This window comes from Eublepharis macularius, chromosome 15, assembly GCF_028583425.1.
Source record: "Eublepharis macularius isolate TG4126 chromosome 15, MPM_Emac_v1.0, whole genome shotgun sequence".
NCBI lineage: Eukaryota > Metazoa > Chordata > Lepidosauria > Squamata > Eublepharidae > Eublepharis > Eublepharis macularius.
Window position 1 is genome coordinate 21,962,419 of NC_072804.1, and position 27,679 is coordinate 21,990,097.

Genomic DNA, 27,679 nt, shown 5'->3' on the forward strand with positions numbered 1-27,679 from the left:
GACACAGTGAGCAGGGCTTGAGAAGAAACTCTTTAATGGTAGGCTGGATCAAATGGAGGTAATCCTTGTATATAATGTAAATGTAGACATATATATTTATTTCCTTTCAGAAAACGTACACTTCTGCTAAATAATGTATTTGCCATTGTGGCTGCCTTGTTAATGGCATTTTCTCGACTGGCAGGATCCCTCGAAATGATTATTCTGGGACGATTCATAATGGGTATTGACGGAGGTAGGATTTAACCTGTGCTGTGAATGCTTGAGAAATTTATGCTTGGTAGGCTTGCCATCTACCTGACCGCACCTGCCACCCGCCCTGGCCCATTCACCTGGCTGGCGAGGGGAAGCACAGGGGTGGGGAGAAGTGTGTATATGCACTCCCACGGTTGCCTGTTATAGAGGAAACTGAAACAGAGCTGAGTGGAAACCGCCCCTTTGGAAGCAGTTTTCATTTGCTGCATGCACGCACCTCGGCTCCTTCGTCCTGCTGGAAAATGCGTGCAGCAGAGGAAGGCAGAGTTCTCCCTCCTCCCTCATGCTCATTTTCCAACGTGACGGAGGAAGGTGTCCCAGTATGTGCATGCAGAAAACAAAAACTGCTTCCCAAGGGGTGGTTTTCACTCAGCTCCATTTCAGTGCGCAACCGAACTCCTCTGCAAAGAGGGAGTGTGAGAGCATGCATGTGCTATGCACGCACGTGGAAGGTTAACACCCTGCTGTCCTCTACCCCTCGGCCCCCTGCACCTCTGCTTGGGCCCCTGGGACCCCTGGCAGTCCTTATGGCCAGGCAATTGTTATTTATCCAAAGTCCTGATATTTCAGTTGATCTGGGAGAGGGTGAAGAGGAACAGTAGAGCCTAAATGCTTAGAAATGGAATCTGTCAGTGCCACTAAAAGTCAGGATTCTGAATGAATTTTCTGAGCACAGGGTCTCTCTCTCTCTCTCTCTCTCTCATTACAAGACTGAAATCTCTTTTAAAACACAAAAAAGCATCTATCTCATTTGCATTTGGGGTGAATCCCAGCTGCGGGTACAAAAAACCCCTAAGTAAGTGATTTGGGAAGATATCGCAAAGACATTCAGTACACTGGTGAAAGTCAGAGATAAGTAAATGTTACTTAAAATCATGACCTGAATCCAGGGTAATGTGCAAGACACTGCTGGGATCACACATGGGTGGGCCTTTTACAATGCTGAAGTTCCACCAACCAGCTGTTTATAGGAGGAGTGGGGGCAGAATGGCCGAATCCAGTCTCTTCTTGAACTAGTGGGATTTTATCCTTGTAAAAAAAAAGTCCGTAGTGTCCTTATAGTGATCCGTTCTTCGCTTGATAGATAAAATGTATTCTGAACTTTAATTTATGCGCATGACTATGTGCTCCCCAGACATCAGGGATCAAATAATTTTCAGAAGCTTTGACAACAGCTTCATTCTGTATCTCGTTAAATCTATCTTGTAGATATTGCTTGAGCTTTGGGTCTAGCCGGGATGGGAGAACCGTGCAGTAGACTGGGCCTCACTTCTCATTGAGCCCATAGTCCAGATATACTTGTTCGATCTCTGTAATGCTTGCCAATGATTATACTTGAAGATCGCTTTTGCTGCAAAGTTGCCTTTTCCTGTCTCCCCCTTCCCAGGCATATCTCTAAGTGCTCTCCCCATGTATTTGAGCGAAATTTCACCCAAGCAGATCCGCGGATCCTTAGGGCAAATTACCGCTATTCTCATCTGTGTTGGTGTTTTCACTGGACAAGTTTTGGGGCTACCGGAAATATTTGGGAAGGTTAGTAAGATGCTGAATATGACTTTTATGTTTAAAGAACGCCGAACTATTGCGCAAAGCCCATGCTAGGTTTGCACATGTACTTCTTTCCAAGCTGTTCAGTAGCGTCTAACATTATATATAGCTCTTCATGCTTTTCAAAGAAGTAAAATCACACTAATGGTAGAAAGCAGGGCTCATTTTGAGGGGGAACGCGCAGGAACGCAGTTCCAGCAGTTTCCCAAAGAGGTCACGTCAGGTGGTCCCGCCCACCTGACTCTTGGCCATTTTGGGCCCGTTTCAGCCTGGATTGGAGCTGAAACAGCCCGGATTGGGCCTCTGATGGGTGGTGGATCACTCTCCCACTCAGCAGCAGCCCGATCCTGACCATTTTGGGCCCATTTTCGGCCCCTTTTTGCCATTTTGGGCCCAATTTCAGCCCTGAATGGCCAGGATTGGGTCCAAAACAGCCAGGATAGGTGATGTCAGGGGGTGTGGCATATGCAAATCAGTTATGCTAATGAGTTATACTAATGAGTTCCTCCAGCTCTTTTTCTATGAAATGACCCCTGGTAGAAAGTGTTTAAAATTCTTGACTTTGTCACACATGACTAATACTGCATGAATATATTGCAATTATAGCTTGAGTGTATTAAATTAAGGAATGTATTTTAGATATTAAATAAAGCTTTGATCCATCTTGGAATAGGAGAAAAGGGTGGGGAAGGGGGAAAGACATTCATAAAGCATTTGAATAATGAGTAAAATCAAAATAGAGTACAGAATATTTAAACATTTATTAGGAAAATATCCAATCCACAAAAATGCATACAATAAAATGAGCCCTTATGTACTGTCAGAAATGGGAGTTTACAGCTTTTCGATTCCATTTACGGCTTTTCTGTAGTAAAAAAAAGATAGCATTTTAGCATCCGAAAAAGTTTCCATGTATTAGACTATAGCTGTAAACTATATAGCTATAGATGACTGGGGAAGGCAACGGCAAACCACCCCGTAACAAAAAGTCTGCCAAGAAAATGTCATAATGAGACATCCCCCATGGGTCAGTAATGACTCGGTGCTTGCGTAGGAGATATAGCTGACAATTGATATAATTAATATATAAAGGTTAAAAACATCTTCTGTAATAAATCATAAAGGTCTTTGCAGGGAAGGATACAATATCAAATGGAAAGAACTTTTATACTTAGGAAAAAATGGTTTATTGCCATTATCCATGGTGACTAATTGCAGAGCAGAACCAGATTCTTGTTCCTTAATAGTCTGGTAGACCCAGGACTTGGCGAAGGTGCCGTGCAACTTGCAGAGACGAGAAAAGATGTACCATTTTAAAAAATCTCCCTTTTGCAAAGATGTTAAAGTTTGGAGGCCTGTTCTCCTTTGCAAAGATCACATTTCCTAATCTCCAGGGCTGTCAATAACCTTCCGAGGGTTCTTTATTTCAGAGGAATATTTAGGCTGAAGTGTGTGCGTGGATTGTCCCATCAGTTTTAATGGTGTTTATGAGTGCATCTGACTATACCTATTTAGAAATGATTTGAATACTTTGGAGTTCCAAATGCTGCCATCCCATCAGCTTGTGTTGATGATGACAGATGCTCTTTGATTCCGTGATTAGATCATCCGTGCTGCTTCCTTTCCTTGGGCAGGGTCGAGGATTAGGGCTTTTTTTCTGGGAAAAGAGGTGGTGGAACTCAGGACCGCACAATGACGTCACTTTGGGTCAGCTGGAACAAGAGGGGAGTTTTTTAAAGTTTAAATCACCCTTGGCGAAAATGGTCACATGGCCGGTGGCCCCGCCCCCTGATCTCCAGACAGAGGGGAGTTTAGATTGCTCTCCGCACCACTCGATCTAAACTCTCCTCTGTCTGGAGATCAGGGGGTGGGGCCACCGGCCATGCGACCATTTGCCGGAACTCCGTTCCACTGTGTTCCACCTGAAAAAAAGCCCTGTGGAGGATACTGATTGCTACGTAGGTTTTACATCATGGCTCCAGCAAGAGATTTCTCTTTGCACTGGTGATTCTTTGTGGAGGCTGGTCTGGTTATATGCCACCATATGTGTCCTGTTATCCAATATGTACCCCGACCTGGATAGCCCGGGAAAGCCTGATCTTGTCAGATCTTAGAAGCTAAGCAGGGTCATAGATTAGGGTTGCTGTAGCAGACAATGGCAAGTCACTTCAGTTAACTCTCTCGCCCTGTAAACGTCACCAGGGGTCAGCATAACTCAATTATAGCCCTCTAACCCCTATACCCCTTGGTTATGACCGGAGTTGCACTCATTCCCTCAGTTTGGCTCTAAAGAAAACTTTTCAAAACTAAACCCTTGTGTGCTGAAAAACATTAACTGTGATACTATCCTTTTTGGCACATAGAGGACTTTGGAGAGGATTTCGCTTCTTTTTAAATACTGCTTTTTATTTATCACGCAACTCCAGAAGAGACCTCATACTTTGACATTATTTGTTCCATTCCAAATGTTCCTGACAATGTAGAACTCCAAAGTCCTGAGCCAACTAACTGGCCCTTGTAGCCTGCACTTGTCTATTCTGGCTGGCAGTGGCTGTCTAAGGCCTTGGAAGTTTTTACTTGCCTCAGTTCTGCGAGCTGATTTTTCTTTCTAGCTGGATACGTGGGGGGATAGAATCCAGAACTGTGTGCAGGCTGTACCCATGCCCTGCCGCTGAGCTATGCCCCCTCTTTATTTCCTGTGAATCAAGACCTGTCAGAGTAATCTTTTCTTTGTTTCCAGGAATCGCTGTGGCCTTACTTGTTTGGGGTGATCGTTGTTCCATCAGTCATTCAAGTTGTGATCTTGCCTTTTCTTCCAGAAAGTCCTCGCTACCTGCTGCTTGAAAAGCAAGACACAAAAGCAGCAGAGAAAGGTAATCGCTGAATGGTCATTTGCTACGCTTATAAGTTTGATTCCGGTAACCGAACAATCTTCTAGCACTCCTTGATCTGCAGCGTCTTCCTGACTTTTAGACCTGGGTTTCATGAGAGGAAAAAACACCTGAGAATGAAAACATGATGGGCAACAATAAACCAGCATCCGTTCCCAGGCGCAATGGTGGACTTAGCCCTTGCCCAGTAATTAATAGCTAAAGCAAACAAATTATTTATGTGAAAAATCCGTACACCTCTTCTGCTTACAAAGCAGCTCACAGGAAAGTACAAAACATGCATGCAATCAAGCACAGCAAACAACAGTCATAATAAAATCTTCAGCCCCGAACCAATACAGAAACAGCCACCATCAAATACACAATAAGGTTAGCCCTTAAAACAATCCAAAATACGCACTTTGCTATGTGTGAAGCTCAGTGAACGTGGATAGCATGCAGAGGCCAGTTTGGTGTAATGATTAAGAGCAGCAGGACTCTAATCTGGAGAGCCGGGTTTGATTCCCCACTCCTCCGCTTGAAGCCAGCTGGGTGACCTTGGGTCTGTCACAGCTCTCTCAGAGCTCTCTCAGCCCCACCCACCTCACAGGGTGATTGTCGTGAGGATAATAATAACACACTTTGTAAACCACTCGGAGTGAGTGTTAAGGTATCCTGAAGGGCAATATATAAATAGAATGTTGTTGTTATTAAAATGTGATGGTCTTGCACAATTTCCTGAACCAAGAAAAGGAGCAGGGCACCCTACATAGGCAGGCCAGTCCTAAGGTTGCTATCTCTGAGAAGGCTGTTGATTTGTCAGAGAGCAGCTATACCTCCCCAAGGAGGGCACCAGCAGGAGAAGGGGCCGATCATAGCTACACAGGCCTATTGAGGCAGGGAGAGTTCTTCAAATTGCACTGCAGTTTCCATCTAGGCTACACATGCGTTGTTGTGGATCGGTTATGTGGGCAAGTCAGTGCAGTAAGACAGGTGCTGCTGTTCCTTCCATGAGAGCCAAGGGTGTAGGCATAGTCACATCACATATATTCCAAGCATCTGTTGTGCATGTGCTGGGGTGGGTGGGGGATGGGTTTCTGATGCTATCACCAGTGCAGCACCAAGCTCTTCCCAGTAGGCATGCTGAGGAGGCACTTCTGAGAATGCAGATTTTGGAACAGCATTAAAGGGCAGCAAATTGCCAGTCATTTGGTTGCCTCCCATGAGGTAGTGCCATTTGGCTTTTCTTCTCAGGGCCAAGCTACAAGCGACGAATGACACTTGAATGGCAAGTGAACAGACTCACGTGAAGTGAACAGGGAGGAATACACGTGAGTCTGTTCACTTGCCGTTCAAGTGTCATTTGTCACCTGTAGCTTGGCCCAGAGACACCAGATGCTTTGGGACATCTGTTCTCAGGCCGCTGGGCTCACATATGTCTTTCTCCTCATAGTGCTGCCTTTATTATCGTTATTGTTGTTGTTGTTACTATTACTACTACTACTATTATTACTATTATTACCATTGTTGTTTATTCAATTTGTAGTCCGCTGTCCACGCAAGCAGGCTCAGAGAGGATCACATCCAATTAAAACACAGTGCAATATACAATATAAACAATATGGACAGTTAAAACTGCGGGGGGGGCGGGGGGTAGTCTGCCCCCGGCGCTGCCAGGGAGGGGGCACTGGGAGCAGCCGCCAGCGGCTGGGAGCGCATGGGCAGCAGTGTGTGCAGCCTCCCAGCCCCTCGCCCTGCCGTTCACCTGCCACGCAGGACAGGGGGCAGCCAGCTTGCCGCGTGCCCCCTGTCCTGTGGGGCAGGCAAAAGGTGGCACGGGGGGCTGCGAGGCCGCCCATGCCATTTGCCTGCCCCACAGGACAGGGGGCGGCCGGCCACCTCCTGTCCTGTGGGGAGGTGAATGGCATGGGCGGCCTCGCAGCCCTGCACGCTGCCTCTGTTGGTGCACCGTCTGGGTGGCATGCTCTGCCCTGCATGATGACGTCACAGAAGGCATCACGCAGTGCCGAGAGCATACGCGTGCTGTGCGAGGGGTCAGACTAGGGTTGCCCTGGGCGCCAGCAACCCTGGATCCAGCCCTGCCCTCAGCAGCGCATATTGGACAACTTCGCATGTAATCATTTGGGTCCTTGATGGCTGATGGCAAAGAACAAATAAAAGCAGAAGCTGGGAGGGGGTACTCCTCCCCCTCCCCGCACAGTGAGAGGCTGGAGAGGAGGCCCACTCGCCTCCGCCACCAAAGGCCTGGCAGAACACACACTTTAGCTGTGAGTCCACATGGTTCAGACAAGCTGATGCACTAGTCCTCAAGAGAATCGCTGGGTGAGCCTGCAGGGAATAATGCCATGGGATGAAGCCATGGTTGAAGCCACATCCGTGCTGCTTGGGGAATGTATAAATCGGCTGCGACTAGCCAACGCCTCCCTGGCAATGATTTCATAACTCGAAATGATTTACTACTGCTAATGGGTTTTGAGCTATTAAGTTACAGAAAATTACTTTTGAGTCACCATCTATAATAACGGACTGCTTTGAAAGCTGCTCTTTTGAAGAAAATGAAATGGGGGGAAATGCACATAAAAGCCATTAAATAAATCTTTTCAACGACTTGTTACTAGACAAAACAAGCAGTGACATTTTTTAATCAACTTTTGGAACTTCACTGGAACAAGTCTGTCAAACTCTATTTCTAGCACAAACTCTTTAAAACAAAACTCGGTCGGTTGCAAGCAAAAGAGAGAAGGAATTGCTGCCCCGAAGGCCTTTTATCACATGCACCAGCTCCTCTCAGCATACTTTCCCACACTGAAGTCAACTCTCAGGGGATCTGCTAGTAGAAAGAAAGGAGGGCTTGAGTTTAAGTAAAATAACATTAGATTTTCTTGTCTTAAGTGGTTTAAAAACAGGCTGGTGAGAGCAGGCACCAGAACACTAGAAACCACTCAGGGGGCTCCTCGGGAGTCAATATGCAGGCTTGTCCTGTACCAGATCTGCAAGAAATGGATCTTGTATAATCCCCAGTTTTGCATAATGTGGATTGTGTTGTCCAAGTACAACTGAGCCAAGATACTCTTATTCTCTTATCTGCTCGTCCTAAAGGCATATATTTGATCCAAAACATGTTTACTCAAAAGGAAGCTTAATGTTTTAAATTGGATGTACTTCTTTATAGCTTTGTTAATGATGCAGCCAGAGGGCAGAGGCAGTGGAAGGAAGGCAGAACTGAACCTGCTGGTCTTCGAGCGAGGGAGAAGTTTTCTGGCTAAAACAATGACAAGGATTTTGTAATCCTATAAAGACGCGGCATAGTTCTTGAGGCATTTGTTTTCTTGTGAGTTCTCTTCATCAGCTGTACCAAGTGTCAGTTTAAATTGGCGGGAGTCTTTAGTGTGATGACAGAATGATGCCAGAAGTCCGAAGTGTTGGAAAGATAATCAAGCTGCATTATCACTAGGGTTGCCAACTCCAGGTTGAGACATTCCTGCAGGTTTAGAGGTGGAGCCTGGGGAGGGTGTGGTTAGGAAGGGGAGTGAGCTCAGTGGGGTCTATTGTCATAGACTCCAGTCTCCAAAGTAGCCATTTTCGCCAGAGGAACTGATCTCTGTCATCTGGACATCTGTTGTAATTCAGGGAGATCGCCAGGTCCCACCTGGGGGTTGGGAAGCCTAGTTAACACACACATCCCTCTGGCTCATGTGAATCTGGTTGCAGGCCTTGTTCGCCCTGAGGCAGCCAAGCTCCTTCGGGGCTGCCGCACTTCACAAGGGGTCTCACTTGACATAAATCACTTTCATAGGAAGACGTTACACTGTTTTGAATCAGGTCCAGCCCCGAGTGTTGTAAAAGCAAAGTGGGTTCATTTCAAAGGGGGCACTTTCAGATGTGCGTTATAAATTATATGCACAAAGCATTTGGACCAGATTTAGAATTTCAGGTGGTATCACATTTTCCCATGGGGCCTGCCATTTTTAAAATCTTCCCTGATGGTTTTTTACTGTATGGCTTATATTTTGAGAACTGTTTCCCACCCCCTCTAAAAAAAACTATTGAAGTGGGCGGGAAATAAAAAGTGGCTCATTATGAAGTGCTATAAACACTTCAGGTAGTCATCATTGGATGCAATTCAGAAATGCAATCAGATCTTTTTAATAAACTCAAGAAAAGTGTTTTTTTTTAAAAATGAATGAAACCTTCCTAACAAATGAGACAACAGAGCTTGCCTTTTAAGATTTCTGAAATGAAAAAAATAAATCATTTGCCATCAGAACAGGTGGCAGTTTAAAGAGCCCACCTGTCTGAAACACAACCCGCCACCCCCGTACTCCATCAGATACCAAAGTGGATTAAAGAGCCCACCTGGAAGTGCCCCCTCCATCCCTAAAAATTCTCTCCACATAGAGGCATCTTGAGCCACAAGGGAACGATAGGGTACCCATATTTTAATAAAATAAAAATTTATTTATTTATTTATGTCATTTATAGTCCACCTTTCTTGCTGAGACTCAAGGCGGATTACACAGTATGAGATTAGTACAATCAGTATCAAGTAGATTTTAATACAGTATCAAGGACATTTCCATAAACAACGCCATAGAGTAAATAGATACAAATTTAAAAGACATAGTATTAGCAAGAATCCAGTACAGAGTAGAAAAAAATACTGAAGCAGAACGTAATCAATATTAGATAACATGGAGCATTGGTGGTACATAGGAGTACATATTGAAAGCAGCAGATAATATGTAAGGCAATATAGTGATGAAGTCTATAGTCTATAGACCCTACCATACAGCCCTCCCATTTGAGTAAAAAGCCTTTTTGAATAGTTTGGTTTTGCATCGTTTATGAAAAGCCAGGAGAGTATACTGGTCTAGCTTCTCACTGATACACTACTTTTCTTCATTAAATAACCCTCCCCTCTTTTATGGAAAGTCCTGTAAGCCCCCCACCACTGCAGTCTGACACGCTACAGTCCTGACATAGACTTACCACCTCTCTGAGCATGAGCATGTAGTGACCAGCTTGTTTCATTAATTTCAATGGATCTTAGCTGTGATTCCTTTTAGCAGATGGTATTGATTATCTTGTACAAATGGTAATAGGGATACCATACCCCCGGTGGGGGGTATGGTGCGCCCCCCCCGCCCCCACTTACTGGGGGGGCACACCTTCTGTGCATGCTCCCTTGCGGTGCTGCACGCTCCCCTGCGCAGCAGCCGCCTGGATCGCCCCAGTTTGGCCCGGATCAGGGCCGCTGCGGAGCACGGGAGCGCTTCTGCGCTCCACAGCGGCTCAAAATGGGCCCAATCTGAACCCAAATTGGCCCGTTTTCGGCGCTGTGGAGGGTAGGAGTGCTCCTATGCTCCGCAGTGGCTCAAAACAGGCCTGATCTGCGCCAAAACGGGCCCATTTGGGGCCATTGCAGAGGGCAGGAGTGCTCCTGCCCTCCGCAACGGCCCCTATCCAAGCCCCGGCGCACCCCCCAGAAAGGTGAGTGCCAGGCCCCAATCCCCCCACCGGGAGGTTGAGGGGGCCTGGCAACCCTAAATGCACATTTATAAAGGTGGCAAATTTCTTTCTCTAATGATCTCTCATACAACCAAGGACTGGCCACTTTGGCTGCCACCGGCAGTTGAGTGATGTGAATGGCTGCTGAAGATATGGAAGCAGCACCTGTCCTGGGCCCCTTCAATGAGCCTGAACACCCTGAAGGTGCTGCAGTGCTGATAATAACAAAGGTTATAGTGTGATAGCAAGGAAAATAATATGTAGCTATTTGAAACAATGCTACATTTTAAAAGTCATGTTTCTGTCAAAGTATGAGGTCCAGTCCTCCAGCTGAGTTCCCAAACAGCTATTTGGGACAGTCAGGAGCCACAAGCTATGGGGGAAGGGGACTGACGCACCCCCTCCCAACCTGCAGGGCCAGTGCGCAGAAGCATAATCCCAGAAAGGGGTGGGTGCATCTTGCTTGGGGCAACAAAATACCTCAATTGTGCCCTGCTAACCATCTTAGAGTCTTGTAGCAGTGAAGTAGGGTTGCCAGGTCCAGGTTGTGAATTTCCTGGAGATTTTGGGGTGGAGCCTGGAGAGGGCGGGGTTTGGGGAGGGGAGGGGAGGGGCCTCAGTGGGGTATAATTCCATAGAGTACACCCTTCAAAGCAGCCATTTTCTCCAGGGGAACTGATCTCCGTTGCCTGGAGATCAGTTGTAATTGCAGGAGATCTCCAGCTATCACCTGGAGGCTGGCACGCCTACAGTGAAACCTTGGCCATTTCCAGATGGCTTACCTGCACCCGGAACGTCACGCCATGTTGTGGGGAAAACGCGAAAAATCGCGTTTTCTCGCACCAGTTTTGCGCGACGTTGTCTCTGTGTGTGTGTGTCGGCCACACATTGTTCCCAATCCAGCTCCTGTGAAAAGAGGTAATGTTCAGATCAGGATAAAAGTCCTGTGTGGGGAACACTATTTACTGGGACAGAAGTCACAGAAGATGCTACCAAATGGAAGGTCAGAGAGGTCTGAGACAGGCTGACTGAAGGAAAGGGGCCAAATAAGCAGTGGGTAGAGGAAGCTGTGGAAAGGGAGGTGAAATAGAAAGAGTTTGAGGCTTGGAGATTGTGTGTTACTCCTTTGTTAAGCTTCTGACTAGCCCAGAAAGACGGACCATGGAGTGTGTTGTCATCTTAAAATATGTAGGCCTAAGGAATAAATAGGGTTTCCTTGCCTTTGTAATAGTAGGAGGGTTTTTTCCCAGCAGGAACGCAGTGGAACGGAGTTCCGGCACCTCTTAAAAATGGTCAGATGGCTGGTGGCCCCACCCCCTGATCTCCAGACAGAGGGGAGTTTAGATTGCCCTCCATGCAGCTCAATCTAAACTCCGCTTTGTCTGGAGATCAGGGGGTGGGGCCACTGGCCATGTGACCATTTTCGCCGAGGGCAATTTAAACTTTAAAAAACTACCCCCTTGTTCCAGCTGACCCAAAGTGACATCATTGTGCGGTCTTGAGTTCCACCACTGAGTTCCATCACCTCTTTGCCCAGAAAAAAAAGCCCTGAATTGTAGGCTTTGATTACTACTAAAGTAGGGTCAGTATGGATGATCTTTACTAATAGCTGCTTCTTCACCCACCTTCAGCAAGGGAAAGAGTGACCCTGAAACATCCGGGAAGTGAAAGGGCATGGAAATCTCAGGGGACAAATGGAAGCCTCCTGGCTATCTATCGGCACATTGTGAAAAAAAATTGTGCCAAGAAAAGCTGAATTCTACAGCCTGGGTACATAATATGAATGGAGAGAATCTGCAGTGTTTCTCATGTTTTGTACAACATGTTCTGCCACTGTTGTGTTATTTACTCTGTTTCTGCTGGTCTTAAGGAAGGGGCAAGGGACTCTGCCGCAAGCATTGAAAATTTTATTCCACAAGAGCTCTGGCATCTGAACTCTCAACACGCCTCCGTCATGTATTTCTAACCATAATTAACATTCATAATGTCTAGAAACATGCTCTTTTTAAAAGAAAAAGAAAACGATGGGAACTGAATTCTGTATCATTACAGAATTGAGAATGGCTGCAAACACCCCTTCCTTTGTATGCAGCATTAACTGATTATATGCTGGAGATGTGTAAAGTATTTTGTGAAAATCAGTGCCAATGAATGTTTTTTCCCTAAAGGTTGCCCTTTTTTTTTTTTTAAAAAAAAGAACATTTAATATGAGCTGCAAACTCATTTCGAGCCATACTTTCGAATCCTGGTTTAGGAGGTGTATTTGAATATCACAGCAAATAGTAGCTGGAATAAACCAGGGTGGCTTGGCCACAAGTGGAGGAGGGGGTGCCATCCTGTGGCACAGTCCGATGCAGATGTATTCATGATGGGAAGGAGATGGGATGGGACGGAGTCAGGTTTTGGCTTCCAAATTCTGAAGCAGCCCGTGTCAGTCCTTGCTTGTGAAATATTCCAGCTAACATTTTCCTGAACTTTATACCAACATCTCTGGGGGAGGCGTAATGTCCTTTTGTGCTGAATGTAGTCCAGCTCTTACTTTGATTTGTTTTGGATGGAGAGAAGTTATGTAGATTATTCTGCCTGTGCGCCGCAGCATGCACATCCGCTCGTAAGTGGATTTTGGACACTTTCTGTTCCCAGCTGAAGCCAGCAAGGTCTTTCCAATTATAAAAATACTGGGATTGTGCTCTGGATACATTTTTAAAAGAAAGAAAAAACTATGGTTGTTGTGGGTTTTCCGGGCTGTATTGCCGTGGTCTTGGCATTGTAGTTCCTGACGTTTCGCCAGCAGCTGTGGCTGGCACCTTTAGAGGTGTAGCACCAAAAGACAGAGATCTCTCAGTGTCACAGTGTGGAAAAGATGTTGGCAGGTCATTTGTATCTACTCAGGAGGGGTGGGGTTGAGCTGAGTCATCCTGTGAGAGTTTCCCAGGGTGTGGAATGCTAATGGCGGGAGGCTTCACTGTATCCTGAGGAGGTTCTTTTGCATATGGATTGGTGCTTGATGTGCTAATCTTCTCTGCAGGGCTATTGTCGGGGATAGAATGTTTTGTTAGCCTGGTGTTCTCCAGCCGTGAAAGCCTTCGACAATACAAAGAAAAAACTACCTCTGATGTCTTTCTGTTTGAATAATTCAATGCATTTTAATGCTTCTGTTCCAAATAAGATAACAAGCACTGTGATTTCTATTACGGAAGTGGTTTAAATTGAGCATGCAGAGGTAAGAATGGTTTTTGAAGTAAGCGGTCTTCAGTCTTGAGAACAGCCCTGGCATAGAAATTTCTGCTATAATTAAATCTTTTTTCCTCTCTACATTAGAAAACATTCCTAACTGCAGAATATTTAAATATCTGTTATTAAATCAACTTCTGATGTACATGTTTGAAAATCAAAATGTTTGTGGTGCCCTTGGCCCAATGAGAAATGCTTCCTCAGTCTGTGGCCCAGCTACTAGCATGTTCACCCGCCCATTCGTTTATAATGGGATAACTCTGGGCCAAGATACAAGTGACGAATAACACAGGTTGGACACTTGTCAGCTTCCCTCATGTTTTGATGGGAAATGTAGGTAGGTGTCCTGGTCTTGCAGCTTGGCTCTCTGACTGCTGTCTAATAGGCTTTTCAACTGTCACTTGTCCAACATTCCGCCAAGCTGCCTACATTTCCCATCAAAACTTGAGGGAAGCTGACAAGTGTCCAACCTGTGTCAATCGTCACTTGTAGTTTGGCCCTCTGTTGAATACTGAAATATTCGAATGAACTTTAGAATGGTTGTTCAGGGCATACTTGAATATTTCAAGTTCAGATAATAGCTCGGGTTTCATACCAGCTGTCAAAACAGCACCGAATGTAATGCAAAATTTCCCTTAAAGATGGCACCCGCAGAATGAGTTGGTAAGCACATTCAGGACAACATTCTGCATCTTCAGTACAATTCCAAGCACAATCCCCACATCTGTTTTCCAGGGTATTAGGAAAGATAGGGCCAAGCTACAAGTGACAAATGACACTTGAACGGCAAGTGGATTGAGTGGAGGGCAAGTGAACAGGGAGAAATACACTTGCCGTTCAAGTGTCATTCGTCACTTGTAGCTTGGCCCATAGAGAATATACACAAGGCTGGAACACTGAGGCATTGGGGTGAAAGATAGAGTACAGGTTCAGAACATTTTGAGCATGGCCTTCTGAATCTTGTTATGTCTTGAATTTTGTTATATCTGAATGGGCTTAGATGTGCATAATTGTGCATGAGAAGTTGGTCTGTTTATGTGTCTTATACAAATACTAATAATGTAGGAAAAAACTCAGACGGGGAAAAAATCAAATATGTATTCTAGCCAATGCAGGTCTTACATATGTGCAAGTGATTAGTTTAGAAGAAATTGTTTCTAGTCAGATCAGGGAACACAACTTCAGAATAATGGATTTGGTGAATATACATTTGTAATGTACAGAGAAATTGAAATCTTGACTGTTTCCTGGCAGCCTGAAACATCCTTTGGTGCCATCTTCTCTAACACTTTGTCCCTTTAATAGGTAAAGGTAAAGGTAGTCCCCTGTGCAAGCACCATTGCACCACGACGTTTTCTTGGCAGACTTTTTACGGGGTGGTTTGCCATTGCCTTCCCCAGTCATCTACACTTTACCCCCAGGAAACGGGGTACTCATTTTACTGACCTCGGAAGGATGGAAGGCTGAGTCTACCTTGGGCCTGCCATCTGAACCCAGCTTTCGCAAGGATCGAACTCAGGTCATGAGCAGAGCTTGGGCTACAGGACTGCAGCTTACCACTCTGCACCACGGGGCATCTTTAATACATGCTAGAATGAAATCTCTTTGTTTGAAGACTGAAGTTCTTAGAAGTTCTTAGTTTGGGAGCCAGTTTGGTGTAGTGGTTAAGAGCAGTGGAACTCTAATCTGGAGAACAAGGTTTGATTCCCCACTCCTCCGCTTGAAGCCAGCTGGGTGACTTTGGGTCAGTCACAGCTTCTCAGAGCTCTCTCAGCCCCAGCCACCTCACGGGGTGATTGTTGTTGTGGGGATAATAATAACATACTTTGTAAATCGATCTGGGTGGGTGTGGTCTTGAAGGGTGGTATATAAATTGAATGTTGTTGTTGTTGTTGTTGTTATTAGTAATAGTAGTAGTAGTAGTAGATTTTGCCATTTTATGGAGTGTCATCATTAATCCCTCTGATTGGTGACATTACTGTCCCTGTGTTACCAGAACTGCTTTTTGAATGGGGAATTAGCTCGCAGTCTGGAACTAAATTTAATGCAGATCTTAACCACTGTATACCGGCGTCCCTCTCCAGACGCTCATGCAATAAAGAGGCAGACTAAATAACCTTGGGCAACTCACAGTTCTCTTGAGCTCTCTTAGCCCCACCCACCTCACAGGGTGATTGTTGTGGGGTAATAATAACACTTTGTAAACCGCTCTGAGTGGGCATTATGTTGTCCTGAAGGGCGGTATATAAATCGAATGTTATTATGTTATTATTTACTAAATAATGTGACGTATGCCTGAACTTTCACACGCATACAAGATTACACACAAGAGCTAGGAAAAACAGAGTAAGAAAATAGAGACGGTTGCATTAGCGGGATAGCCCACTTGAGAGCGATGAAGTTGGGTATACTCACAATCCCGACGTGGAGCAAAGACGTAGCAGCGAGGTGGTCTAATGCCAGCACTAGATCCACAGGTAGAGAGACGGCAAGGAGTCTGGATAGGAATGGCATGCGCACCATGTGGCCTGGGAGGCCAGCTTAAATACCCCAAAACGTATCCTGGGGCTGGTGCGGCTCCCAGTGGTTCTCACGGGTGAAACAAAGGTTTTAATGGCTCTACAACTACCCTGGATGGGCCATCTTTAGAGTCTGTATTATTGTGACACCTTGGGAAGAGGGGACAAAGGAAGGAGGGGGAGATCCGGGCGTGTTGAATGGATGTTCCAGCAAACAGGGCTTGTCCCGATGTCATCATCTCTGGAATGTGGAGGCTGCTTTGAGATGCATTCTCTAAGTGCTTGGGATGGTCGGCACTTAGCTTCCTCTCCTGGGCGGTTATTAAGATATGCAGAGCGAGGCGAGGTTCGCCTCTGCGGACGTGATCTGCTCGCTTCTCCGAAATGGCTCCTCTCAGCAGGCTGCTCAGGCTGGTCTTCAGGCTGCCTGGGAACATGGCTGCCGGCTGGGCATGGCTGGGGCTTGCTAGCAGGCTGCCCGGTAGCGAGGGCAAGCTGGGTGACTGGCCCGCGGGAGGCTCCAGGTGGGGACTGGCCAGGGGGTGCCTGGTCAGGCTCACTGATGGTCTCCCCGGCAGGCACCTTGCTGCTAACAGCGTGGCTTGGGCCCAGGTGAAGCGAGCTTCCATGGAGGCAGGAAACAGCAGGTACAACACAGTCCATAACAGAGATAGGAGACAGGCATAGTCCATGGTAGATCAGCAACAGACAGGAAACAGACATGTGTATTAAAGTGCACACGTGCCAGGCAGTCTCTGGTGTAGTTATAAAGCAGCAACACAGGAAACTGCTACAGTCCATTGCAGGCCTTAGAGCAGGAGAGGGGGGGCCCCTTGGCAACACCTGGCCCAGAGGGCAGAGGGGCAGCATGTGCTAGAATCACTTTCTTATTTAGCTTTTGGGGCTGGGCTCAGTCTTACATGTGCAGATTAAGATCAGGGGCCATTGTGCCAGTCCAGTAAGAGAGAAGTAGCTTCCCCAGGCAAGACTGTGAATGCAGATTTCAGATGCACATTGCCACTCCCACCTGCTTTTGGTGGGCATTCAGAAATGGGGAGATAAGCAAGGGAAGTGCTTGCTGTCGCTGGAGAATGCACAAGCTTATGAGCAAGTGTACACCCCAGACGGCTGTCTCGGGCTTCACATATGTATGACTATATTGGATCAGGTTTTGCAGTTTCTTTGAAATGAGGACCTGTTGAATGTATTTTCTTCTCATGCAGGTTGAATTTTTCTCCCTTCAGGCTTCAGGTGGCATTTAAAACCTTGTCTGCATTTTACAATAAGCACCTTTTAATTAATTAAAGCAGGGGCAGGAATAGCAGAGTTTTTCTTACCATCTAGGAAAGCAAATAAGCTACTCAGAAAAAAAAATAAGTTGCAATAATAAAGTTCTTTCTCCCATGTGTTAGGTTTCTTTTAAAAAAATGTGCCACAGTGATTGCATCAGACATTTACATATGTTCTGGATTGAATTGAGTTAGATGAAATTGTCCTTCGTTTGTACTTATTATCTCAATTTCACAGATGCCATTATCCAGTACTCTACAGCCTACTGCTCTGACTTTATTGAAGACAGTCATCCCATGATCATGCTCCTTATCAGGGCTTCTAGCTGCAGGATTGTGGACAATGGAACAAAGAAATTTACAAGAATCAGAATTACAAACAAATTAATTTGTGTTTGTGTGTTTCAGAATGGCATGAGCCATTTAAAAATTATGTAGCGTTGTAATAATACTACTCATTAGGTTTAAGTACCTGTATTCTAATACCAGCCCAGGTGAGCCTGATCTCGTCAGATCTCAGAAGCTAAGCAGGGTCAGCCTTGGTTAGTAATTGGATGGGAGACTTCCGACAAAGACCAGGGTTGCAGAGGCAAGCAAGGGCAAACCACCTCTGATAGTCGCTTGCCATGAAAACCCGGCCAAGGGTCGCCATAACTGACTTGAGGGCATCACATACATACATTCTAATACCATGGTTGCTTTCCCACATCCTTAAAATAGCATGACCCTCACCAAATGCTAGCGTTTCCTCATCCTATTTCTGACGTCACTCGGAGGCAGGCAGTGATTATTTCGTTTTCGTAGCGCCTGCCTATGGGTGACGTCAGAAATAGCACGAGGAAGCTGCTAATGTCCGGTGAGCGAGCTGTTTTAAGGACGTGAGGAAACGCCCCATGTTCCTATTTCCCCCCCATTTCCACAGAACTGAGGCTTTTGTGAAGCCTCATCTATGAGCCAGGTCTAGCTATAAACTAACACTTAAGGAAAACTCTGCAATAGTTTGGATTACTCTTAGAGGGATTAAAACTCGGTAAAACTGAAGTATTTAATGGTTGTGAATATTGTCCATTGATTTATGCATATAGCTACTGTTTGCATTCTAAACAGATGTGTGGATTGTGGGTTCACAGCCTTTCAGGCCTTCCGTGGGAAATCTGACGTGTCGTGTGAAGTTGAAGAAGTTTTGGAAGAGAGTCGGTTGCAGAGGAACGTCCAGGCGGCCTCGATCCTTCAGCTCCTGTGTGACAGCAGTAAACGCTGGCAGGTCCTCACCGTGATCGTCACCATGGCCTGCTACCAGCTCTGTGGCCTGAACGCTGTGAGTAATCTTATTCAGTGAGCCATTGGTCCAGTTCAGGGCTTTTTTTCAGCTGGAACGCGGTGGAACGGAGTTCCGGAACCTCTTGAAAATGGTCACATGGTTGGTGGCCCCGCCCCCTGATCTCCAGACAGAGGGGAGTTGAGATTGACCTCCGCGCCACTCAGCGGCACGGAGGTCAATCTAAACTCCCCTCTGTCTGGAGATCAGGGGGCGGGGCCACCAGCCATGTGACCATTTTCTCCAAGGGCAACCCACTGAGTTCCACCACCTCTTTTCCCAGAAAAAAAGCCCTGGTTCTCCTCCTGAGCTCTTTCTGAACCAAGTCCAGGAGCCTTATTTGAAAAGTGCTTGATTTAGAGACATTCTCTCCAAATTCCGAACCTAGACTTCGCTTTCTCAAATTTAGGCTGCCGAAGGGAGCCCTGCATAGAGGAAACCTCTTCACATGTCCTGGATGCTCCTGTGGGCATGCTTAGGAGCATCCATCGGCAACAGAATCATGGGATATGTAGTCCTCAGTGGACATCCAGAATGCTTCTTGGTTGCAGCGGATTGCCCTCCAGTCATTCATAGATAAACTTAGGAACGTGCTTGTCCTCTACTTTCATACCGTGGATCACTTTAAAGGCTCTTTAGCACCTGCTAAATGCTTTAATAGCCACAGGTTTGAAAGCCAGGGAGGCAATCATTCTTTCTTTTTTTGAGTGTTGAAATGTTCATTTTATTAATAAGATTAAAAGCCCAGTAAAAAGGGCAAAGAATCGCCCTGAGGAGAGAATTTCATAGTTTTGATGCCGTGACCAAGAAGGCAGTTTCTCGAGTTATTACCCATCTAGTGCAGGTGACAGATAGATAGCAAAGATACCAGAAATTTTCAGGGTCCCTGAGAATTAGGGCCACTTGAGAGTATATGCAGTGGATACTCTCTTGAATGTTCACCTGTACATCCAGTGCAACCAGCCCTCTCTGCTGCTTCCTGATTCCCCCCTCCAAGTTTGGGAGTCAGTTTGGTGTTGTCATGGCCCAGTCTGAGGGTGGGGTCTCCTCGGGAGGAGAGGAACCTCGTGTAGCCAGCCAGGACTCCTCAGGAGAAGAGGAGCCCTGTGTAGCCAGCCCTAGCCCTGATTCAGCAGAAGCCAGCAATCAGGAGCAACAGCTGCTGGCCGATCAGAGCTTACAGCCAGCAGCTGAGACACCAGCACCCTCTGGCCCCAATACCACAGGGGAAGCTCAGCCAAGGACATTCCAGGCTACAGGTGCAGCACAGCCAGGGGCCTCCACCCCCCCAGGTTCGCCCACGCCCAAAGAACGCCGCAGACAACGCCAGAGACTGGAACTGCAGGAGAGACAGTGCAGTGCTCGTCTCCTGAGCCGACGCCAGCTGCTGGAGAGCGACGATGAGTAGCATCAGGATGGAGCCCCAGCAGCTGGCTGAAAACCATGCCTGGCATAAAAGCCAGTCTGGAGGAACTGCCAGGTGTGGAAGCAATGTGTCAATTATCTGCAACCACTTCCTGGTACCTTGCATCTTGCTCTTGCCTGCACCTTCCCTTGATACCCTCGTGCTCTGACCTACGGACTGGACTTGGCTTGGCTTTTTGGATCCTGGACACACCCCTCGCGTTTACCTTGGGCTCTGACTACGGACTGGACCTGGCTTGTGACTCTTGAACACTCCTTGGCTTTGTGTTAGTACCTGGGCTACCAGCTTGGGCGGGCCCAGCCCATGACAGGTGTAGTGGTTAAGAGCGGAGGGACTCGAATCTGGAGAACCAGGTTTGATTCTCCACTCCTCCACTTGAAGCCAGCTGGGTGACTTTGGGTCAGTCACAGCTCTCTCAGACCCACCCACCTCAAAGGGTGATTCTGAGGATAATAATAACACACTTTGTAAACCGCTCTGAGTGGACATTAAGTTGGCCTAAAGAGCAGTATAAACATTGAATGTTTAGTAGTAGTAGTATTGGTATTGGTGTTGTTGTTGTTGTTGTTGGAAAAGGGAACAGTGGAGAACTTCAGGTAGCAGGTGAAGCTTCTTCAGTTTCAGTCCACATTATACATGTCTTGATCCAAATCAAGCCAACTTGTTTGAGTTGGACTTATTATGAATTAGGCCTGAGGAACTTACTCATCGAATTAGGCCTGAGGAACTTACTCATCGAATTAGGCCTGAGGAACTTACTCATCGAATTAGGCCTGAGGAACTTACTCATCGAATTAGGCCTGAGGAACTTACTCATCATTGGAAGCATGAAATAAACACACAATCTGTTTTCTGAAACCTTCAAACTAATAATTTGGAGGCTGGCTGATAAGCTAAAAGAAGAGAAGCTTAATTGGGTCGGCCGCAACAAATGTCACAGTTAGTTTAGTGTCCCGTAGCTTGACAGAATGAGATGGGGAAGTTTGCGTTCCCTTGAGGGGTGTGTGTATGTGCTTTGCAAGCAGCAAACAAGTGACCCATCCTAGGCAGTAAAACAACTACAGCATGAAAAGTGGCTTTAATAATCCACAAAGCCAAACTTAACCTTGAAAGCCACAAAAGAAGGTGCAATTAAAGATACAATCAAGGAGGGATGATTCCAACATGTGTCAGGGTTTTGGGGACAAAATCTAAAAACAGAAGGGTGGAAGAAGCGAGAGGCGCCTGTGAAGTTTCTAAACAGAATTGTACCAAAGTATTATTTTATCCTGAATGCTATTGGGTTTTTAAATCCTTTTTAACTTTAATTTTCATTTCAAAAGCTTTGTTTGTTTTGCTGCATTTATTATTATATTTCCTCTTATTAATGTGTTCATTTTTGTTATATTTGGGTTTTGCTTCCATTGGTTAAAGTAGGAGACCGAAAGGGTCTTTTACATGGTGATTCGTTGAACAACTGCCAGCTAACTCTACGCTACTTTACTTTAATGATATTGCTTTGACAGCCAATTCGACTCTGAACAGTGTCACTCTAGAATTAAAATAAGAGAAAGTTTATTGATACTGGGACCCAGTTTGGTGTAGTGGTTAAGAGCACAGGACTCTAATCTGGAGAACTGGGTTTAAAATAGAAAAGGAATCATTAAAAAGAAAAGTCCATACATATACTCTGCACAGCAACAGATACAGCAAGGAATACAAAGAAAAGGTGCAAACATGCAGTACTCTGTCCATCATGCTGTAGCTGGTCTTGTTCTAAGGCAAGTTCTTTAAACTTAAAAGTTGCAGCATTCTAAAAGATTCCATTCCATTGGAGTCTTTGGCCATTTCCACACACGTTGAATAATGCACTTTCAATGCACTTCAGCAATCCTTTGGAAGTGGATTTTTTGTTCCACACATGGAAAAGCAGTTCCAAATGTTCACTAAAGAGTATTAAAAGTGGATTATCCTACATGTGTGGAAACAGCCTTTGTCTAGGTGAATGTTTTTTTGTCTCCTTCATGTGGTAGTGGCCAAATAGACCCTGTTCCCTCCATTCCAAGGGAATTTATCTTCTCTGTCTGCCTACACCCTGTGGGTCCTATGTTCCCTTCCTAAGAGCCAAGCTACAAGTGATGCCTTACACAGGTTGGACGCTTGTCAGCTTCCCTCAAGTTTTGATGGGAAATGTAGGCATCTTGGTCTTGCAGCTGTAATGGAGAACCAAGCTGTAAAACCAGGATGCCTACATTTCCCATCAAAACTTGAGGGAAGCTGACAAGTGTCCAACCTGTGTAAGGCGTCACAGTCACCTTCCCAGTGTCAGATTCCAGCAGAGGTGTGAGCTGGTCATTTCATTTTCTCCCACTGAAAGAACCAACTGCATTTATAAAGATTTCATGGCTGGGTACACCTCAGAGCTGTTGACAGCATGAGGAGCAATTAACTTCCCTCTTCCTGCCCCATCTTCTGCCAACAGGAAAAAAACTTTTAAAACCAGGTGTGGGGGTTTGCAGTGCAAGCCCCAAACCTTGAAATATTATGAAGTAGCCCTAAAGAAAAAGTCATTTCTCCACAACCCATGTCAAATTAAAATATCCAAAAGGTAGCATTTGTGATGCTTTTGTGAAAATGTAATTGGTATTCAATTGAAGATCATGAATTCACTAATTCAAATTTAAAGAAAAATATTGCCCAACAAAATATTTTACAAGATGTTTTCTGGAACTCTGTGATGCTAAAATATCAGAAGATGACCTTCATTAACAGTCTTTCTATTGACGTCTGTCACTATCCTTTTTCTCCCAGTTTCTATGTTGTTGTTGTAAGTAGGTTGTTGGATTAGACTGAGTTGGTTAGAGGAGATTTGCAGAGGGTCATTGAAGTATCATTTACCTCTTCAGATAATGCAGAAAACAGAATAAGAAAAGATATTCTACAAGTTCCCAAACGCTTACTGAGCACAGGAGCCCAGCTAAAAACTGAGAAGGTGCCAAGATGCCTCTTAAGCCCTGCCACCTCCTGGTCTCAGGTCGAACTTTGCTTGTAAGGACACCTGGCCAGCAATGTAGTACCTATCCTTTAGGAGCCAGCCATAATCTGATCCTTTACTGCCTCCAGCACTGCCATCGCTGATCAGCCATTCATCAAATGCCGTGGCACTCTGTTCTCAAGAAAAGCAGATCTCTGGGAGCAGAAATCTCTCACTGAATGTGAAGGCAAACGCCCCTTGGGCCATCAAGGAGTTGGGTGGGAGGGAGACATGAGAAACTATAACAGGTGGAGAGATGGGAGCTGAGCGGAAAACAGGATGTGGGCATTCTTTGAGCCATAAATAACCAGGCAAGTCATCCACTATGAGCTGCACCTGCTCAGTCCAAGTAGACAGTGCAAAACAGGGAACTGTAATGGAAACAACCTTTATGTAAAATGGAATCCAGTTGCCTTCTCAGCAAGCTGTCAAGGCTGCTGTTGTGACCACAGCTAATTAAGACATAACGCGGAAATTGCTTGGTATGTGTCAGATGACAGATAAGACTCTTTTTTAAAAAACCCAGAAACCTGCCCTCTCCAAATCTGTTTGTTATTACTTGTCAGGAATGACTGGTTTATACCCTGAACTTCTTGCAGTATCACTGGTAAGAGTTAATTATGTGTTCCTGACAAACTCTTCGCTGCCTGCTGAGAATCAGATGAAAAATACGTTTTATCACATCTTCAGTAAGCCTATCAAAAACACCCCGCCACAAGTATAGCTTTCTGCTAACTGCTGGATTTCAGGGCTAATGATGGGCTTGTTCTGTTCCCTGTTGTGGATACTTTGCGGAGACAAGATGTGGAATTATCTTGTCACCTTCCCTCTTTACAGCTCTGCATATAATTACACTCACAAGTGACAGGAAAAATGACATCCAGAATGAAATAATGCAGCTTAGTCGTGTTCTGTAGTTGAAGAACTGCAAAATAGCAGAGGAGGAAAGATATCTCTTGCTTCGTAGTGAGAAATGGGTGCTGTGCTTTCAAGAATGACTGGAACTGGATAGGGTTTGATCCCTATAGGAGCTACTCATGGGTATTAAATAAAAGACTAAGATTGCATCCTCGAGGTGATGTTTCTCTTGTTTCTCTGTCATCGCCATCACTAACAACAACAACAACAACAACCGATTTATATACCACCCTTCAAGATGACTTAACACCCACTCAGAGCGGTTTACAAATTATGATATTATTATCCCCACAACAAAACACCCTGTGAGGCGGGTGGGGCTGAGAGAGCTCTAAGAGAGCTGTGACTGACCCAAGGTCACCCAGCTGGCTTCAAGTGGAGGAGTGGGGAATCAAATCTGGCTCTCCAGATTAGAGTCCTGCGCTCTTAACCACTACACCAAACTGGATGTCCAGTTCAGAGACATTTGTAATAGCAAGGGAGATTTGTGCGCACTTTCTTCCATCAGGTGCCATTTCCCCTGCAGCACTGTATCACCAGAGTGTTTTTAGAATAGTCCATCAGAGAGTTTTTTAAATAGTAATTGATATTATGATATAGTGCAGTCAGATTAAAATGGTTTGGTGCCATGATCTCCTATGTCCCCTGCATTTCCAGTGTTCATTTTTTTAAAAAAGCAGGTCTCTAGACCTCTGGCAAAAAAGTTCTCCATTGGGTTGTGGGGAAAATGGCAGCCATGAGGGGCTGACAAGAGGAAAATGGTGACATTGTGGGCAGGGTGATACACATCGTCCCATCCAGACAGCTTTGCTTACATGCTCAGATAATGTTCTTTCCCAAAAGATCGTACCAAACCAAGTTTCAGAGACAACATGTCTTCAGAGTAGCAGTTCTCAAGCAGAGAAACTTCAAAGGAAAATTACAACACGAGATTGCTGAAATTGAGTTTATTTGCAAATTTTGAACAACGGATGCCCCAGAGTTGAATCGGAACATATGATTTTTCTCACATTACAGATGCTAATTTTACACACTTCACACCTATGTTCTATCAACCTAATTACAACATGTATTATAGCTAGCTTCCTGAAAATCTAATTTGCAATATCCCTCCCCATTTCTACCTGGATTTTAAAGACTCCTGCCTTTTCCATTTCATGTGTCCGATGAAGGGAGCTTTGTCTCTCAAAAGTTCACACCATGGGAATCTAGTTGCTCTCTAAGGTGCTACTGGACCCGAATCTGGCTTGTCGACTAAAGACCAACATGGCTACCCCCCTGAAAATGTCTTCTGTCACTCTTCTTTTAATTCTTACAAATCCCCTGAGAATAGGCTATACAGAGAGATTGTGGTCAGTTTAAGGTCACCTGGTGGTCTTTTACAGCTGAGCAAAGATTTGAACCTAGGTTATTGCAGTTAACATCTGTCATTCTGTCAATTACACCAAGCTGGCTTTCACTAGAAGAGGGAAATCATTTATTTCTTTCACAAGTATGTCCTTTGCTGGCACAATTCCAAAGGTGCTATAAGTCAGATTTTGCAACCATCTGTAGAGATATATTACAGCAAATATCTGGTTGTAAGGGTTCCTACTTGATCGTTCCTTGGGCTAGTCACAGCTCTCTCAGAGCTCTCTCAGCCCCACCCACCTCACAGGGTGATTGTTGTGGTGATAATAATAACATACTCTGTAAACCGCTCTGAGTGGGTGTTAAATTGTCCTGAAGGGTGGTATATAAATCGAATGTTGTTGTTGTTGTAGCTGCTGTTAGCCTGGAAAAGTTAAATAACAGATCAAATAAGTACAGAGGTGTTGAAATGTATATAACTTTTCCATTTGAACTAGATGCTGAAGGCTCCTCTTGGAAATGTGACTGTTGAATGCTGTCTTCTTGTTACAGATTTGGTTCTACACAAACGACATTTTCAAGGGAGCAGGGCTCAGTCCAGAGATGATCCCGTATATCACATTAAGTACGGGAGGGGTTGAGATTTTGGCTGCTGTTTTCTCTGTAAGTATTGTGAGAATTGCAATCTCTGTAAGTATTGTGAGAATTAAGGCATCCAAAATTTGGGATTTTCAGATTGTGGATTCTGTTTTTTTTTAGGTTTGATTTGATATTCTCAGGTTATAAGCAAACACAAACATTCTGCCTTGATGCCAGATATAATGCATTTTATGGCCTAGCATAGAATGTCAAAAGTGTGTGTTGCATGCGTTAGATGGCGGCTGAAAAGGAATGAATGAAGGTGGGGAAGGGGCTGATTTAGGGCCTGCAGCTTCTAAACATATTAATAAATGGCAGGGTTGATGAAACCAAGACAGGCTAGACAAGGCAGCAAGAATGTTTCGTTGGTTGTGTTAATTTGTTAGACCTTTCCACCCAGAAAATTCTCCTGCTTTGCTGCCATATGTGGTTCTGGCAGAAGGCAAGTTCCCATAGCAGCAAAGCTGAAAATGGAATTGGAGGTCAGGAACATAATAGCAAGAAGAAATCCAAATCCATTGCTGATGAAGACAGTTGGACTTGAACACATGCTTGAACAGACACATTTTGTAGGCGAGAACTGTTATAGTACGGCTAAGACGGAGGGTGTGGAAGACCCATGCTTCAAGCTCACCTCAGTGGCAAACCTACTTGGGCGTAGGCGAGCTCTGGTTCTGGTCCTCTTTCTCCCACCTGCGATGTCGAGATGGCAGTAATTCTAGCCTTCTGTTGGAGTGATTGAGATAGCATCTACGACATATTTTTGAGCATTTGAAAAACACTGGAGGGTGGTGGTTTGTTTCTCTTGAAATCAAGATAATCAGTATTCAGAGATGAAAGAGAATATTGATGAATCATTACACTGCTGGCCACATTATCAAGATGGCATGCAAGTTGGTATGTGCTTCCCTCTTTATTTCCCCAGAAAAGCCAAGCATAGGCTTATTTTTTTCCATTTCCTAACAAAATCAATGAAACGTAAACATTCCCAATTCTGTGGAATTGCACTAAATATCCTAAGACTATTTCAGCTTCCCTATATCCATTGAGGGGGGAAAAAATCCTATCCTTTTAATAGAAGCTTCACACATCTACTAGCTGAAGCTTTTCATGACATGGAGGTTAATAACATCCCTTGCAAATAACAGCCCGTTAAATCTCTATTAAAGCGAAAGGACATTTTTCTCCTAGCTTGTTGACAACCCAGCTTATAAGGCATAGATTGTTGAGCTAAACAGCATGAAGATTTGCATGAGAGCACACGTTAAAAGTGCCAACAATGGGTGAACACAAAACAACACCAGCAGAAAATGATTAAGAGCTTTTGTCTTGGAACCTCGCTTCAGATACTGCCCCCCACCAGCACTGGGTTTCACAAACTGGAAGGAAGGGTGTGCCTCTCTCTTCTCCGTCAGGCACTTTTGAGCCAACAGCTCCCCAACCCACCCATTTTGGCACTTGGTAAATGTGTGTCCCCCCTGGTCTGAAAAAGAGGGAGAGATGGTGTACAATAGACAGAGAGGTGTATATATCATACAAGGAAACAAGGAAAGCATCAGGGCTTTTTTTCAGTGGGAACATGGTGGAACGGAGTTCCAGCACCTCTTAAAAATGGTCACATGGCCAGTGGCCCCGCCTCCTGATCTCCAGACAGAGGGGAGTTGAGATTGCCCTCTGCTCTGCGGAGGGCAATCTAAACTCCCTTCTGTCTGGAGATCAGGGGGCAGAGCCACTGGCCATGTGACCATTTTTGCCAAGGGCAATTTAAACT

At 45.2% G+C, this 27,679-nt stretch overlaps 1 protein-coding gene across 2 annotated transcripts in view; it reads left to right on the forward strand.

The window, feature by feature from the left end:
• The window catches only part of SLC2A9 (solute carrier family 2 member 9), a 116,750-nt gene that overhangs the window by 56,772 nt on the left and 32,299 nt on the right, over nucleotides 1–27,679 (forward strand). For both annotated transcript variants that reach the window (XM_054999401.1, XM_054999402.1), the window contains 5 exons: nucleotides 111–235; nucleotides 1,643–1,788; nucleotides 4,544–4,676; nucleotides 18,375–18,562; nucleotides 25,822–25,932. In XM_054999401.1, coding sequence (XP_054855376.1) covers nucleotides 111–235; nucleotides 1,643–1,788; nucleotides 4,544–4,676; nucleotides 18,375–18,562; nucleotides 25,822–25,932 — 703 coding nt within the window. The remainder of the gene's footprint in view (nucleotides 1–110; nucleotides 236–1,642; nucleotides 1,789–4,543; nucleotides 4,677–18,374; nucleotides 18,563–25,821; nucleotides 25,933–27,679) is intronic.